We start from the raw sequence: 17,703 nt of genomic DNA on the forward strand, positions 1-17,703 counted from the left end.
ATAGAAAGGTGACCACTGAACTTTGCTTCAGGTTCCTGCTTTGCAGAGAAAACTGCCAGACATTCTACAAGACACAGAAAAAAGTGAATAAGAGACTCTAGGCCTGTGGGCTGAAGACAGATGCCCCAACTTTACAAGAAAACTTTGCATGACTGTCCAGGCTCAGCTGTCTCTGTCTACCCTGCAAGACTCCCAAAAGTTGCTTGCATCCTTCTCCCATTTCTCAGGCAGTGTTATATCCTTCTGAGGTCTTTGATGTGGTTAAAGACTAGATACTTACAATTTTCCTTAGTTATAATAAAAGATAAGTTAGATATAAAACCTTAAACTTACAAATATAAGATAGATAGGATCTCTTCTTTAATATTGTAACTGTAATTCTTGCTTGATAATTGTTTTGTTATATGTAATTTTACTATGTTAAAGTTAAAACCTTCCTTTTTAAGAAAAGAAAAGGGGAAGTGCTGTGGGATGGTCTGTATGTCAAGTGTGTTGCTGATTGGTCAGTAAATAAATCACTGATTGGCCATTGGCTAGGCAGGAAGTATAGGCGGGACAAGGAAAAGAATTCTGGGAAGTGGAAGGCTGAGGGAGAGACACTGCCAGCCGCCATCAGGACAAGGAAGATGTAAGGTACCAGTAAGCCATGAGCCATGTGGCAAAGTAAAGATTAATAGAAATGGGCTAAATATAAGAGTAAGAGCTAGACAATAACAGGCCTGAGCTAATGGCCAAGCAGTTTAAATAATGTAAGAGTCTGTGTGTTTATTTTATAAGTGGGCTCTGAGACTGGCGGGACTTGGTGGCGGGAGCTGGAGAGAAATTCTCCAGCAACAATTATACTCATCAGAAAACAGATGGAGGGAGGGAGGGGCAGAGGAGGGAGGGAGGAGGGGGGCCAGCAAGCAAATATACCATCTACAATTTCTACTACAATGGAGTGCTGCCTGTGTGTTTTCTTCTCAGACTAAAATGTCTTGAAACAATGAGGATCCACTGTCCTAGATCATGAGGTTTTATTTCCTCTATTGTCATTTATGAATATCCAAATGTGCCACTGGGGGAATTTTGCAGACTAATTGGAACCAAAAGGCAATTATAAGAGTGAAATTGCAATCAGTGCCAAAATATATGTATTTTTAAGCCACAAAGAAAATTAAATAATGTAGAAAATAGTCATGATACCTCACAGCTACAAATCATGCTCTTTATTTTAAGACTTTATTATATGATCTTTATTTTAAGGACTGAAAGTGTTTTTGCACATGTTCTGATTTGTTCATGGAGCTCTCCACCAAGAGAGTAGATGGAAATTCATGTTGTTGAGAGTTGAGAGTTTTTTCTTTTTTCTTTTTTTACTCGAGTGCTAGTTGCAGAATTAGAAGCAATGTCTCCCTTGTTCTTCTGGTCTCAAGATTGTATGTTAGGTAAGAGTGGCAATCCTACCTTTTTCTTTTGTTGAAAGACTCATTTTCTATTTCTAACACCTAGGACAATGAGTTTCCAAAGTCAGTTATTTTGGCAGAAAACTTGAGAGGTAAAAATCATTGCTTTATGTTGAGGAAAGTTTTTGTTTGTTTTGCCTTGTGCCTCAGTAGAAGAGTTCTGCAAAATAACTAAGTAAATAAGTAAGTAAATATGTAAATAAATAAATAAAATCATGGGGTTCAGGAGTTCCCAGGAGGAATGAAACAGTCATTTCACTTGAAGCCAGAGGTAGTGAACCTAGAATTAAGAGGTCGTGAACTGGACGTGCACAACTTGACCAAACATGTGTTTTCTTCCTATTAAGCTAAGAAAAGAAAGAAATAAAAAAAAATAATAATTGACTGGGAAAAGTCTTCCTCATGAGATTCATGCTTTCTCAAACCTCCAGCCTTAGATATTTTACCCTCTGCCTTCATCTTTACCCTGTCTCATTTTCTTAGCTATAACCTTCTTTGCCATTATACATTTACCCTATACTAAGGCCATTTTCTTCAGGGTCTTATTTAAAAATAGTTTTTTTTTTTTAACACACCTACCACACTGCATCTTGGTCTGTTTGGCTAGAGCTTCCCAGAAAGATGAGAACCATCACTTTTTATCTGTTTCCAGGGCCTAGAAGAAAATGTGTCTCAGTATAACTATTCAGAGAGACTGTTTCTAGCATTTGTTTCTCATACATTCAAGGTCATCATTACCTCTGAGTTGTACTTCATGTCACTTGAAAGATCACTAAGGTATTCATCTTGTCAGAATGTACTCTTACCTTCCTCGTCTATGAAATGGGAGTGTTGACTTTTAAATGACTCATGGGGATTTTATGAGGTTCATAGGAAGCAAACATGAAAAGAAATTGAAAGGGAAAAAATTGTATGTCTGTAATGATTAGCAATTTTGAAGAATGTGCTTCATTTTCCAGGAGGAGAAAAATGATTTTCTGGAATTTTCACTTTTTTATCTAAATTTCATATTCATCACATTTAGTTTGTATAAAGGGGTTGGGGATTTAGCTCAGTGGTAGAGCGCTTGCCTAGCAAGTGCAAGGCCCTGGGTTTGGTCCTCAGCCCTGAAAAAAAAAAAAAAAAAAAAAGAGTTGCACTGACAATGTGGGCCTTTGGAGACTGTTTTGCCCTTCACATACTTATACTTGATTCCTGAAGTTTCTTTAACTTTTCCTTCATTATTATATGGTAAAGTAAAAATGATATTTCCTGAAGGGAATGGCTGATTTAAGTACAACATTGGTGGAGACCAGGAGCCCTTTCCAGGGAGCTGGTGGATGAGGAATACCTAGGATATCTCAAGGATTCAAACTCAAGGGTGGTGTGGTAAACAGTCAACAGTTTACAGAAAAAGAACTTGGCTCAATGAGAACTTAGCACAGTCTTAGATCAGGAGAGAAGAGAGAAGTGCAGGAAGAAGGCGAAGATGAACTTCCGTCTCTGCAACTATGGAAGTAACTGTAAAGGATTAAGACCACACTTTCCTAATAGCTCTAGAACACATAAGAATATTAGCTCCAAGAGCATTTCCTAAAACTGTGTGTTTTTTCCCTTGACCTAAAGTTCAAGTGTCTATCTGTATCCAAGTCAGAGGCAAATAGAAACATTGAAGAATTGTTTATAAACATTATCAGATCTCTCTTGTTAGGAAAACAGATTCCTAAATCCAAAACAAAACCAACTCATTTCTTTGATGTTATACGAAGTCAGCATCATGGTCTCTGTGGGGACTGAGATATTTTTCCCAAGTCAGATTCTTGCCATGAAGATATTTCTCCATGAAGCCGAAGACTCAGTTCTGATCATGCAGCACCCCTGTTGAGTGTCGGAGCTGGGTGTTAAGTCTCTCAGTTTACCTGTGCTTATGCTCTGTCTCTCAGTCCTTGTATGGACTGAGAAGCCATCAAGGCAAAATTGAACTTGTAAGTGTGTAGATACAAAGCTATTCTTAGTTAGTCAGAATATCCTGTAATCACCGACCTTTATTTTGACAGGTATTTGCCTCAAAATATGGAGTATTTTGACCCTGAGAGCATCATGGTCCCTAATTACTGGAAAGGAGAAATAGGCGGCATATGACTGTAATAGAGCAAGGAGGGCCCTGGAGAGATGATTACAGAAGATAATAGGCATTAGTAAAGGATTGTAAGAAACACTTTCCCTGGGTAATTGCCAACTGGCTTTGATTGAATAGATCATAGACAGGGTTTGCGAGAATGTTTCCAAGTGTACAGACGGTATTATGGGAATTGGCAAAGCTCCTGACACAGTGAGAGCCTAATTGTTAACTCAGGAGATGGACACTGATGGTTAGTTCTCTTACTTGCCTTTTTACTTGCATTGCTGAATTTGGCACAGAACAAAGCGTAGGTTATCCTGCACTCTGAGGAGGTAACTACCACCTAAGTACAAATTCAGATGGTGAGTCCTCTTTTAGTAGGAAGTCAAAGAGAACCTTTTAGGGATAAAGTTCTGAGAAATTCTGTCAACCTTTTCTTCGGTTATGTTACTGCCATGTACATTCTCACACAATTACTGAAAGACCATGTCAACAAAAAGTACATTCTGTGGGCTGTCAGTCTGGAATTGCCTCGGGTGTGCCTGCTGATTGTGTATCATAAGTTCACTAGAGCTTGAGCACATACATTCCCCATAAGACATTGAACCAAATGATTTATGAATTTGTAACGTATTGAATTTTAGTTATTTATGATTCAAATCACCGAAGAATCAGTGGTCATATCTAATTCTTAACAAGCCAATCCTGTATGCTTGAGTAAACAGACAACTTCATACTGAGTCAAAATGAAAGTTGGAGGAAGTCCTTATCTTCTGTCAGTAAATGCTGTCAGGTTACATGACTGATCCCTACCATCCCTGATGAACAAGTTTTGGATCCAAATCCTGTGGCGGGGGGTGGGCAACAATAACTAACTGGGAACCTATAGAACTTGTGGAGGGTACCTAATTAGAACATTTGGCCAGGATCGGAAACCTTGGGAATACTTGGGTCAATTCTCTTGCTTCATGGAAGAGGATATTGAAACTGAAAGAGGCTGAGTGACACATTTAAGATCAGAAGGCCAGAAACAAAACACCAGGCGCCAAATGCCCTGATCACAGCAAATTATTACTTCGTGAGTTCGTTGTGATCTAAAAGCCTATCAAAATCTATGAAACTACACCAAAATTGGGAAAAAAAGGTAATTGGCGTTGTCAAGTGATTCTTGAAAAGTGACCATATCTGTTCCTTTATATTCCCCACATGCCTAGCACAGTGCACTGTACACAGTGAAACATCAAACTTTTCATCAAAGTGCTAATTTTGCTCTCAGTAGGAAATAATTCATTTAAAAATGCCTAATGTTTTATGAACATTTAACCCAGAGAACTAGTACTTAGAACATTTCCTTTGTGCTTACTTCTGATTAGAATTGCCAAGGCTGCAAAAAATCATACTTGTTGTTGACCATGATTAGAAAAACATTTCTTTGGGCCTTTGTTCAGCCTGGATTAATTTAGGGAGTTATACAGCTTTTCTCCAGGTAGGATGTTTTCCAAAATGTAGCCGAATCTTGCTCTTCTTTTCAGGGTTTGTGTTGAGCAACTGCTTGCAATTTGGCTCACTAATGTGCTGGTTGAATTTAGCTTGCTAGATGTTCTTCTTCCACCAATAAAACTTCTTGTTTATTTCACCAGAAAACAAAACAAAACAAAAACCCACTGCTGTGAGAATATGGGTCAGGATTGCATCATGTACATCTTACCCAGTAAGAGTTGGGAGGGAGACCTCAAGATACAATAACCATAACCAGAACTGTCTTTTTTGTTGGAGAAATACAGAGACCTTGCTATAGACATTTCTCATATGTATTGGGGAGACTATTCCACTGGTTACACTTACCTCACATCTAACAATTGTACAAATATAGATTCTGGCTTTTTAGTGATTTTTCCCCCCTCAGGATACATTTTACAACTTTTGATTTTAAGTTGGTCTTTTTTTTTTTTTTTTTAAATTTCTGTCAGCCAAAATTCCAGAGAGGGAGCAGAGAGAAACAATTTCACATGAATTAGAAAATCTATTGAATATAATTGTGGATTTTGTCATATAATTTGGTGACTTGACCCAGTGTATGATTTCAAAGATGGGGCCCAAGGATCAAGTTTGATAAAGTCATGCAGAACTGTAAGTCAGAATTGGTCTTTATGTAGACGTAAACGAATCAGAAACAGGAATTTCAAGTCTTTATTTCACTTCACGAGCTTTTAAATCTCATACAGTAGCCAGATTTAAATACCTTTTTTCAACATGAAATTACAAAGTAGGCCACCATTCATTTCATTCTTTTGTGTGTGTACATGTACACTTTGGGATTCTTCAGAGTGACCATTCAGTACTTAACTATACACAATGGCATTGACAACTGTCAGTGTTCATTGGTAGGAAAATAGCTACCTTTCTCCCTGTTTAGGAGACAATGAATGATGAAAGAATGTGTTTACTTACAAGAAAACTTTTGTGTAAAGCAATGAACTCTCCAGAATTTATATTGCCCATTGAAATGAAAGTCCATGTTATTTTTGACTTAGTACATTTGCCTGGATACAAGGGGAATGATGGGGTTAAATACATAGGTTTAGGCATTTGTATTTAATAACATGTGAATGGTCAATTTGCAGTGAAAATTTCAAAGAATAATTTGAGAATAATTGAAAAGCAATATTATGGATGAAAGAAAAAAATGACTACTCAGCATCTTCAAAAGTCTTCCGTGCATATTAATTCCTTCATCCTTAAAACAACCTGATGAGGCATTTATGGAAGATCTTGTCATTATTGCCTCTGTGACTTGCCTATGATTGCACAGCTTTTTATAGCAGACTAGGAAACAGAGCAAGTTTTTCTGGTGCCCCCTTCCTGTGACACTACTTCTATATGCATTTTAAGAACTAGCCAGGACATGTGTGTCACAGAATGTGACAGTTACAATATGGCCACAGCTGTAGCCATGAGTCACTCTTTAGTGAATGCCAGCTTCAGACTGTTCTCCTTACTGTTATTGGTCCATTGGTTTCATTACTTGTCTTTACAAAGCTCATCAGAATGATTATTTTTAAAAAAAGTGCTTGCATCTATTCTATTTACCTATCTAATCTACTTATAGCTATCTTTTACCTACCTGTGACCAATAAACTTAATTCCTATTTTTAACCATCTGTATTTCAATAATTCATGGCCTTGTTATATGTTCTCCCCTCCCAGTGGCCAAGCCATTTATTTCTGTTAGTGGAGATATGACTGGGCAAGGTGGAAGTTGCTCTGGTGACTAGCCACAGGAGATAAACTGCTCAGTAACCTCACAGCACTGCCATGCATATGTTCTGAGTGTTTAGGGCACTGAAATGGGGGAGAATTTCCAACCTTTCATGAATAACCATGATTCTAGCCTTTTTACATTTGGCTTTCCAAATCTGTTTCAAATCATTCCGAGCTCTTCTAGGAGTGCATTAAAGCTCCAATCCAGATAGTATTAGGGGGATAAATGAGCCACAGGGAAGAGATGTCATATTTTTCTTAAAGCAATTTGTTCTTTTTTTCACAAAGTTAGAAGCCAAGCAATTTATGATTAAGATTTTTGGAGGACATCCTCCGTCATGTTAAGCCTTTCTTGTCTGTGGTTTTAAAAATGCAGTCTTTGCTATGGCATCCTGGCATGCATTAATGTGCTTCTCTCTACAGGTAGATTACAGGTTTATTTCTACTGGCAAATGTAAAGTAGCTTAAATTCATTATGATCCACTGTAGAGTCTTTTGAAGAAAAGTGAGGAATAGTTAAAACCTAAGGTCAGTTAGGAGTAAGTAAGTACCTGACTGTGCATTTGTATTTGTGATATTCAGGAATAGCAGAGAAAGTTATCAATAATTTTAGTTTAATATATTTTCTACAGAAAGCAACCTGCTTTTAAGAAAAGGGGCATTATTATTGTATTAATTATAATTTAATATTTTCTCTGTGTCTGCTTTAATTTATTTAATGAGTCATAAAGTTTCCTCTATTCTCACCATATGCAATTTATGACCTATTTTCTCAGGTCCTTTCCAAAGAAAGTATTTCATAAAAAGACTCAGACCTGTAATGTTTAATTTACAAAAGTCCCATCACATGATGCAAGGTTCCCTGCAGAATAAGTGCATACAAAGATAGCATATGGCATATCAGGTGACACATAGTACAAAACAGGAATGTTTTCAACTTGACCTTGAACATATTAAGGGACTCACAGAACAAATACCACACAGGAAAATAACTTAGGGATTATTCACTATGGCATTTGCAATAGACACAAAATAGATGACAAGCTGGTTATTTGATGCAGAATAAAATGCTCATAAATGAATAAAAGAAGAAAATTCAGGTATATGTCTTTCATCAAGGTTAGTAAAACCCTTATAGATAGATCATCACGTTAAGTACACCAAATCATTGCCTTTGAAGATGGTTTATTTCATAGTTACAGTCTGCAGTTCCATCCATGTGTAAGGGATTGACAGCTGGTCCACCCATTAGTATTAATGAATTACCAACGTGCATCCCACACACATCCACCAAGGAGACGAAGACAACCCGCCTACACACTGCTTTGTTTTGAATCCTCCAAATGTTGTAGAGTGGCTATTTCCTTAATAAATGGAAATCATTGAATATAGCATGCATTATCTCCCAGAACTCAGACAAATGTCTTACAGGATTAGAAAGGAACTCTAACTTCATTCATCTGATAAGATAGGTCACAGTACCTCTCATTTCTCTGCCTTAAGGGACATGTGGGATCCTTATACAAGTGTAACTGCACTGCTAGGGTATTTCATTAGGAGAAATTTTATAAAAAAATTAAAACACAGTTGACAGTGACCATTGGCAATCTTTTCAGGGAAATCTGTTTGGGTGCTATCTTTGAGGTGAGGTAAGAAAAAATAAACAATACTGTTCTTTTTTAAAAAAAATACTCAGAGTTTATTTAGCTTAACAGGTTCTCTGATTGAATGAAAACCTAGGATATATGCACATGTAACCTTCACCGTCCTCCAAAGAATAACCCCCAGATAACAGATAACCCAAGATAAAAAAGGACAAAGTTCTCTTCACAGAGAAAAAAAAAATCTTCACTTTTAGAAGATGTTTCCATGCCCCATTACACATCTTTGTTGGACAGCTTCTGAGCCTTGCTTTTTATTTTTCATGTTCTTTAACATGGATGAATTTTCTAGCATGTCAGTAAAAATTGGAAACTGGATCTTGCTACCATGTATTTACACCTGCTCCATTTGTGCTACTTGACCATCTCTGTTCATGACAGTGATGTTAAACATCTGGCCATTCATGTTTCCTGTGCGTCCATGAGCTTCCCTCAATATAGCTTACCAGTGTTGGTCTCACATGTTACTATGTGGCCCTCAGCATTGTGCAAGACTTTAATCAGTACACCAATAGACATCTTGGCAGGAAGAAAGTTCAACTGCAGGCTCCATTTTGGTTCTGGCACATTAGAAAGTAAAGATGTGAAGCAAGGCTGAACAATATGGTTCTTGATGTGATCTCTACATTCATTTGCCATCTCTGAGATCCAGAATAATCACAACCTAAACCTTTTACCCTGACACAGTTATTAATTACTACTATTTACTCTAAAGATGTCCTAGTTTGTCTGAACATAAAAAATTATGTTTACCCCGTGTAGGATGTTTCTTAGGAAGCTACTATCCCTTCTTCAATCATCAGGACGACTTGTTTCCATTCATGCATTTTTTCCAGCTCACTTGTTCTAAAGTGGGAAAAAATTTAAAATGTAGTTGTCAGTACATCTTCATAAACTATCTAATTCAATGGACTTACTTTCTGTTTTGTGACATTTTACCTCCCCCTACCCCCATACACGTATACGCATATTCTTACACACTCATTACACAAAATGCTATAGAAAGGTCAGAGAATTTCACTGAAGGAATACCTTTGTGTAGAAACAGTCAGCCTTTTTAGTAGCTGCATATAAAGATGAAGTGTGATGTATTTTGCTGTATGTGACATCATTTGAACTCATAGTAGTCATTGGCATGGGACTATCAGATTGAGAGAAAGATACTTTAATTAGCAATCATTTATTAAATACCTGCTATGCATCCAACATCAGATTATACAAAAACAACTAAGACCTTGTAGTCAACCTCAAAGAACCTATGGCCTAGTCATGGAGATGACCATGTAGAATAATAATTGTCCATTCTACTAAGTTTGGACTACTACTTTGTATGCTATTAAGAGGATGTGAATGGGTCATGGGTGAGTTAGTTGTGGATCTAATGCAGATATGCAGCTTGAGAAATGCTTTACATAAGAGCTGAGAAAGTGGGTCATATGAGCTTTGGAAGAGGAGCAGACTGTAAGTATGAGGAGGCCTTGTGCTAGTTTTGTGCTGAGGAAGTGGATGGTATGATATTGGCCATCATTTACTCTTACAGAAATATCATTGCTTCTCCTTTGTTCTGAATTCTATAGATTGAGATCTTTTGTGTTGATCTAGTAAGGAATGGGAAATGACTAATATGACTTAGAAAAAATAATCTTAAAACTCTGCCCTTTCGTCTGATACACACACACACACACACACACACACACACACACACACACACATTTATTTTAGTGCAATTTCAAACATATTATTTTTATTTCTCTAAGAAGTATTACCCTCTTTGTTTTTCTTCTGAGTTCTGTAAGGGTATGGTTGCTTTCAGCGTTGTGGTGTACTTATATATAAAGGTCTAGGTGATGATATGTACTAAACAGCGTTCTTATTCTTTCATGTCAGACTTCCATTAAAATACCATCAAACACTCAGTAAATACAGATAAATGAAGAAACACTTCATTGCCATCTTAATTACTGTGCTTCCATCCCTCCCTAGTTTCTGAATCTTCCTTCCTGAAGACTTCTTCCTGATGATTGGTTGCGCTAGTGCCTGATTATGTCCTCTTTCCGCATTTTGTCCCATCACGGTTTTTTTTCTATGTTACTTAGATCTTACTCTGTATGATTCATGTTATCTATTTGAATAGGTTATCTGATTAGTTCCTGTAGTAATAATTGACCTATCTCCTAGTCTTTAACTCTGCTAGTATTCTCTCCTCAAATCTAGTTCACAGGTAAGTTCCACAGGTGGTGGTGTCTTTAATGCCTATGCTTCCTCTTCCAGTTTCTCTTCTCATACCATGGTACCAATTCCGTAATGTCATTCTCATCTCCAAATTCATAAGCGATTTTTCATGTTGATGGAGTTTAAAAAGTATATACTACCTTTGGCACAATACCATCATCAGTGATAAAATTTAGATGTTATAGAGGGGCTCCAGCTGCCTTTCTGTTTTGTTTTACAACACCCTCTTTGATGAAACTTATCCTTTGCATAGAGAGGTTGTATAAAGCAGTAGTAGGAACACCTGAGTTTGAATTCTGGGTCTGGTGTCTGTCAGCACTACCATCACAGGGAAATCTTATACTTTCCCTATGCCTCACTTCTCTCTTCTATAAAACTGAGGGTAGTAATTGGCTCTGCCATAAAAGATTATTGTAAGAATTAATGAAAACTTAGAACACCATGTAAAATACCGTAATAACTTTGTAAGCATCAAACCTTATTAGACTTCATCTCCATATAGGATTTAGAGATACAAAGGTCTCAAAGTCAAATAGTATGTTGACAAGTAAATGGATTGTTTTATAACTATAACCTGAAACTACATGGAAAGTCAACAGTGAAGAAAAATGTCTCTGCTTTTGCTTCTTCTTCTGGGTCCATGAGTTAATGCTGAGTACTAGATGCAATATGTAATAACCCCAAGGATCCCAAGTTGAACAACATTGTATGAACAACAACATGGTATTATCATTTTGTTCTCAATGGTATTTTCTTTTTCCAATTTAGGGACGGAATTTATCTTCAGGAGAGGTTGGATTTTTCCCAAGTGATGCTGTCAAACCATCTCCATGTGTAAGTTCTTATATTTCACTTCCTTCTTGTTTTATTTTGCTTTTGATGCTATGGTTAACTGTTCAAGAAGGTGCAAAGTATAGTGACTACCTAGATTCTCATCAATTTTATTAATATTTTATAAGGAGGGCAGGTCTTACATGAGCATAATCCCATAGATTATATTTTAATCTATGCCAAAAAATACTTCAAATGTAAGAAAAGATATGCAGGATGGAAATATAACTTAAAGTTTACAGAAATGTTTAAAGGTCCCTAGGAGAAGTAACCCAAGGCCAGAGTGTTTGTATTGGGCAAGGTTTTCTTTTCTCTGGGCATAAATGGTATGGTCTGACTTACTTCTGGTCACTCGTGTTACAGGTAGTCATTACACTTCAGTTTGAGTCTTTAAAAGGATGGTAGAGAGTAGAAAGTTCACAAATTCTTCAACTAGGGCTCTGACTACTTTTTCTATGCTTTATAATAATCCTTTCCTGTTTATTTAATTTCATAATGAATTTTTCTGAAAGTGGATAAAATGGGAATGAGTGACAATTATTCAAATAATATGAGTGAATATCATGTAAATGTATTTCTTTGTGTTTTGCGGTGTTGCTTTATTTATATATGGCATTATTTTAACATCATAATTTTCCCCACAATTTTAAAGTTAGTGAATGCAAAGTAATGAAATTTCTTTATTAATATGATGCACATGATTACTTGAGGGGAAAATGCCCTCAAAATTCTTAAATATTCTTGTTATATTCCCATGGTGTCTGTATTTCTCAACTGCACATTCTTTTTGATATTACAAGTGTAATATCTGTCACCTTTAATTTGGGAATGTAATCTTACACCATTTATCCAAGCTTAATTATTTTTGAAAAGCAAAGAGAATTAAAAGAAAAGAGTTGCTGTTCTCTTTGTTGTGATAGATAGGTTGACTCTCATAGGTACAAATAGAAGCAATAATGTTTACATAACAGTAAATGGCAAGAGATTTTTTAACATTCTGACATTTGGGAACCTGAATAAGCATTTAATATACAAAGCACTATTTTCTGTTTATATCTTACATGAATTTTAGAAATTTTGTTTTAAAGATAGTTTGGCATAAAAGCATATTTAAATTTGTTGAATGGATGTACAAAGGATAAAAAAGCAAATGTGGATCCCTCAATGCACATAGGCAATTAGTGAATGAAATCAGCTTATGGAATCTTACTGTAACTGCCTAGAAGGAAAACCATACTCAGATATTTTAAGATACTAGAGATACACAGTAATACATAGCCAGGAATAAAACAGCCAGATAAATATGAATGCTCCTATAGCTTAAAGTTAATAGATAGCTACTAAAGCAAACTACTTATGTAATGACATTATGTATTTATTTTTTAGCTATAGGACAAGCTGAATGAAAGGAAGTAGACAGATTAAAGAGGGGAAAGCATTGCATGAGCTTAAAAACTGCATCCCTTTGTATATGTTGGTTATCAGGGGGCTGTGAGTAGTGCTGTGAATTCTATTCTGAGCTGAAAATTTATTTTTCTAAGTGTATTATTCCTGTGTCTTCAAAAGTTTTGAGACATTCTAGTGGCACCCTCCAGGGTGGGAGACATAGATAAAGTAGTTAATTTATGACAATAGAGTGATTGGAGACAAAGGCTGGGCTACAACATGGTGCAAAGTTGGATAAATGTGAATCTGGCAGTTGTCAGGGCATGTTCCAGTAAAACTCCACCCAACAGAAGAGAGAATTCTTTTGGTCTTGGCTCTGGGTTAGATAAAGGAAAAGAGAGGTAGGTCCGGGGGATGGCAAGCATGAGAGAGTGCTCCCTTAATGATTCCTAAACTTAATATAAAAGTCATCCATATGTAGGGCTGGAATTCATACGAGCCCTGTGATCTAAATCATCCTTAGCAAGAAACGTAATTTAAAATGACCCAACATCAGTTGTTCTCCAAGTAAAAATACATTGTCTGTCTGGTTTTAGCTTCTTCACAGACAGCCTTCAATGGGTTGTTGCAGATAAAGTTCCAGAGAATAGAAATTCAACAGTTGGAATCATCCATTCAACGAGGAAACAGACCACCTTAGGCTAAGGTTAGCAGACACAGAATATAGAGTTAGATTCATGAAGTAGATACAGGACAAGATACTTAAATAAAAAGTCTATACTTAATGTAACTAAAAACTAAAAAGTAGATATGAGGAGATCACAACACTTTATGATTGTCTGGGCTTCTCTATAAAAGACTCAGATCTAATAATTGAAGGGAAGGCCTTAATGGGTGCATTAGATGGCCTATCAGACATGGTTGAGTAGAAAATTGGAAGAGAAATCTGAAGAAGTTTCTAAAATGAGTCCAGAGAGATTAGGCAATGGAAACTGTAAGGGAGGATGAAATAAGATTCAAATGTACCAAATAGAAGAGATTAAAGATAATTGTAGAAAAGCAATATTCAAATAAGTCATGGCCAAGAACTTTCCAGAATTTATGATAAAACTAATTTTGAAAATAAAGATGAGTAATTTAAATTCATCAACAGCTAGATATATTTTAGTGAAACTTCAGTATATTAGAGATGACATTAAGTTCAACCTGAGAGAAAATACAAATGCCTGTGAAAAGCATTGACAATTGGATTCCACACTAACAGCAGTGGCAACCAAAGCTACAAGCTTCTTTCTACTGATGGTCAGAGACTAGCTTTCCTTTTGCTAGTTCTCAGGTAACAGATTTAATGAAAAAACATGAAATACTAAACAGTCATGAAAACCTGTCTGAGGCTACTAATTAGCAAAAGATTGACATGTGAAAACAGGAGTGCTGTTGAGCTTCCTGGTTTGAATACAGGCATGGGGTTATGGCATTCTGTATGGCTAAACTTCAGATGGAAACCATACAGTTCTCTGCCTTGAAGAATTGGAGTATGGACTTTGAAGTACCACAGTACTTGTGGAAGAAAACATTAGAAAGGATGGAGTTAGGGAAGGGAGAAACCTCAAGTTCTGTGTATACACTCAAAATCTCTGATTGGGTAGTGAAGCCAGTAAATCCCTCAGCTTTGGCTAAAAGAAGTTAAATGAGAAATCATCAACTGCTTATCACAGGAGACAATCTAAAAGTTATAATTTAGCCAGGTTAACTTCCTGCTTTGAGACAAGAGACATACTATGTGGGAATACAAGAAGCCACAATTGCAGCTTGAAATATGCAAATACGATATGTAACTAGCATATCATTTACAACATCAATGTATAAAGAAGCAGGGGAACATAAATCACACTCAGAAATCAGCTATATATCCATGTTCAGAACGCAAGGAAAATATGTCCCTAATGAATGAGTAGATTAGAAACCTCAGCTTAGAACTTGAAACTGTTACTAAAGAACTGGATAGAGATTCTAGAACATGAAACTTTAATACCTGAAATAATAAAAATTAGTATGTTCAAATTTTTTTGCAAGAAAATCACTATCAATTTAGAAATTTAACTCCTACTTCATATTTCTACATCAACAAATACAGAGAAAGTGAATCTAAGTGCCCCGTCTAATTTTACAAACCACACTTCTGGTTAGGAAGGATCTATCATACATACACATATTCCCAATAAGTTATTTAAAAGCCTGACTTGTCCATAGCATAAATTTAACAATATAAGACATCTATGATGAAGGCTGAAGATGGCATTAGAGGACTATATACTTGAAGGAACTATATACTTAAAGGATGAAAAGGTATCCAGAGGTGATCTACAGCCTTAAATGTGGCACAATGACGTGTCTGTTAGAACAAAGCCCCAAAGTATACTAAAGAGAAATTAGGAGGAGTATGTGAGATGGGATCGGAGATGAGAAGATTGTTATATTATTACTTAGTTTTTAATTGTCAACTACTCTAGTAATCTTAGAAGAGAGAACCTCAATAAGAAATTGCTCATGTAAGATTGGCCTGTGATGATGTGTGTGAGATTGTCTTGATTGAGAAGTGTAAAAGAGGGCCTGGCCCTCCGTGGGCAGCGCCATCCCTAGGCAGGTGTGTCTGGGCTGAATAAAAGCTAGTTAAGTATGAGTCAGACAGCAAGCTATCAAGCTAGCCTTGGTTTCTCCTCAAGCTTCTGCCTTGTGCTTCTACTTCTACTTTCCAAAATGATGGATTATGATCTGGAAATACAAGTTAAATATGCATTCCTCCCCTTAGTTGCTTTTGGTTAGTGTTTTATTACAGCCACAGAACATGCCCACGGAAGAAGCGAAGGCTCCTCTAGGCAGTTTTGGGATGGAATAGCCCGAGTTGTTTGTCTATTGTGAAATTATATGTCACTCTTCAGTTCTTGGATATCTATCATTTTCCAGCCAAAGGAGAGAACCCAGGTAGAATATGTGGGAGTTCTTACCCACTTGTCCCCAAACCTGCAAAGTAAAAGACCCAGGAACATCATGGACTGTGTCTGTCAAAGACATGGCTGATTCATGAAGGTTTTTAAAACTCAAAATAGACTATCTATATTCTACTTTTTCCTCAATAGCTTGTAAATATCCACCTCTTCTGTGGCGTGGTAATGTATTGGGTATTTTTTGACTACTGGTGCGTATTCTTCGGCTTTCTTCATTTCCTAGTTACCACCATCAGCTAGAAGATGCTTTCTTTATTTGCACATAAAACGTAATAATTGTACTTGTGCAAGTCTCCGTATGAAAAAAAGAAAGTGTGGATATTTTCCACGATGTGATGAATAAAATGTTTCCCTTCTGGAAGCTTTTAAAACCAGAGTTTAGAATTTGTGGAAAATAGCATCTACATCCAGTGTGTACTGTTTATTGTACGTGTCTTTTTTTCTTTTCTTTTCTTTTTTGTCTTGGGGAAGGGAAGTGCTATTTGGTTTCTTTAATAACCTTTTCATTTTAGTTTTCTATGTTGGATTAAACTGTCTTGTGGTAAATATTGAAAGTTTCTAGTTCATATTTTTCTTCTATCTCTTCCCTGGAAGGTATAGTAGAAAAATGCATGAAAGAATGAAATAAAGCAAAATGAATTATTTTCTACTTATCTGACATACACTATGATTCATTCTGTGTAAAGTTGCTAGCGGATAGTTCCAGGACTGTGCTACTTAAGGGTTTTATAGAGCTGAGTCAGCTGAGTTGAGTTAATGATTGATTTCTGAAAGCTACCCTTAAGTAAACTTAATCTATTTTTGCCTTTTTATGTCCTAGGTACCTAAACCAGTAGATTATTCTTGCCAACCCTGGTAAGTATTAAAAATGTTTATGTTGCTAAGTTGAAATGCCATACTCCTAGCTCGAGGACACCTTAAATGTGTGGTTGTAAACCACGTTCCATTTCCATTTGTCCTTGCTAAAGGTGTTTTCACATGTAACAAAACATCATAATGAATTTTCATATTGCTGGCCATTCTCTATCATGATTGGATAGTGGTGTCTGTATGTGTGTATGTCAGTGCACTTGACCATAAATGTCTGTAACAGCCACAGAAAGAAATGGGATATATCCTGATGTATCTCTTATTTTGGAAAGATAAATCTCATGAAGCAGAGAAGAAAAAAATGATTATACTATCTAAACCTAAGAATTACCTTAAAAAGATAGTATCTAAAATTGTAGTTGCCAGTGTAGAATAGGGAAATAAAATATATCCATGTCTGATTTGGGTCTTGTGTGACAGTCTTTACTTGGGAAGATGTACACACACCTGTCTACTCATCACAGAAAGGGAGGCCATAACAGGTCAAAGTAATGATTGTACAAGTGTCCATCTCGGTGACCTAATGAGTTTTCACTGGAATTTCAAACAGAGTTCACAAGGAACAGGGTTGACTTAAAGCAGCCTTATCAGTGACAGTCCCACCTTAACGCAGGTGACCACTTATGAAAGTGACACCTCTGGGACTAGCTTAACAGTCTAATAATTTCTTTCCCGCCAGCTATCCAGTCTCCCTCCCCTAGCAGCTCTTCACTCCTTCCTTGACCGGTAGAAAGGGGCCCTTGAGATAATTCCAGGGTTCTGTTCTCCCAGAATCGTGACCTTTAGTTTACCTCCTGAGCCTCCTGAACCCCTCTCTCCCTCCTGAGCCCCCCTCTCTCCCTCCTGAGCCCCTCTCTCCCTCCTGAGCCCCCTCTCTCCCTCCTGAGCCCCTCTCTCCCTCCTGAGCC

The 17,703-nt window shown here is 36.7% G+C and overlaps 1 protein-coding gene across 2 annotated transcripts in view; it reads left to right on the forward strand.

Annotated features, from left to right (window-relative positions):
• Window positions 1-17,703, forward strand: part of Vav3 (vav guanine nucleotide exchange factor 3) — a 341,908-nt gene that overhangs the window by 286,392 nt on the left and 37,813 nt on the right. For both annotated transcript variants that reach the window (XM_059266122.1, XM_059266121.1), the window contains exons 21-22: window positions 11,469-11,534; window positions 16,746-16,780. In XM_059266122.1, coding sequence (XP_059122105.1) covers window positions 11,469-11,534; window positions 16,746-16,780 — 101 coding nt within the window. The remainder of the gene's footprint in view (window positions 1-11,468; window positions 11,535-16,745; window positions 16,781-17,703) is intronic.

The sequence above is a fragment of the Peromyscus eremicus genome, chromosome 6 (assembly GCF_949786415.1).
Source record: "Peromyscus eremicus chromosome 6, PerEre_H2_v1, whole genome shotgun sequence".
Classification (NCBI taxonomy): Eukaryota; Metazoa; Chordata; class Mammalia; order Rodentia; family Cricetidae; genus Peromyscus; species Peromyscus eremicus.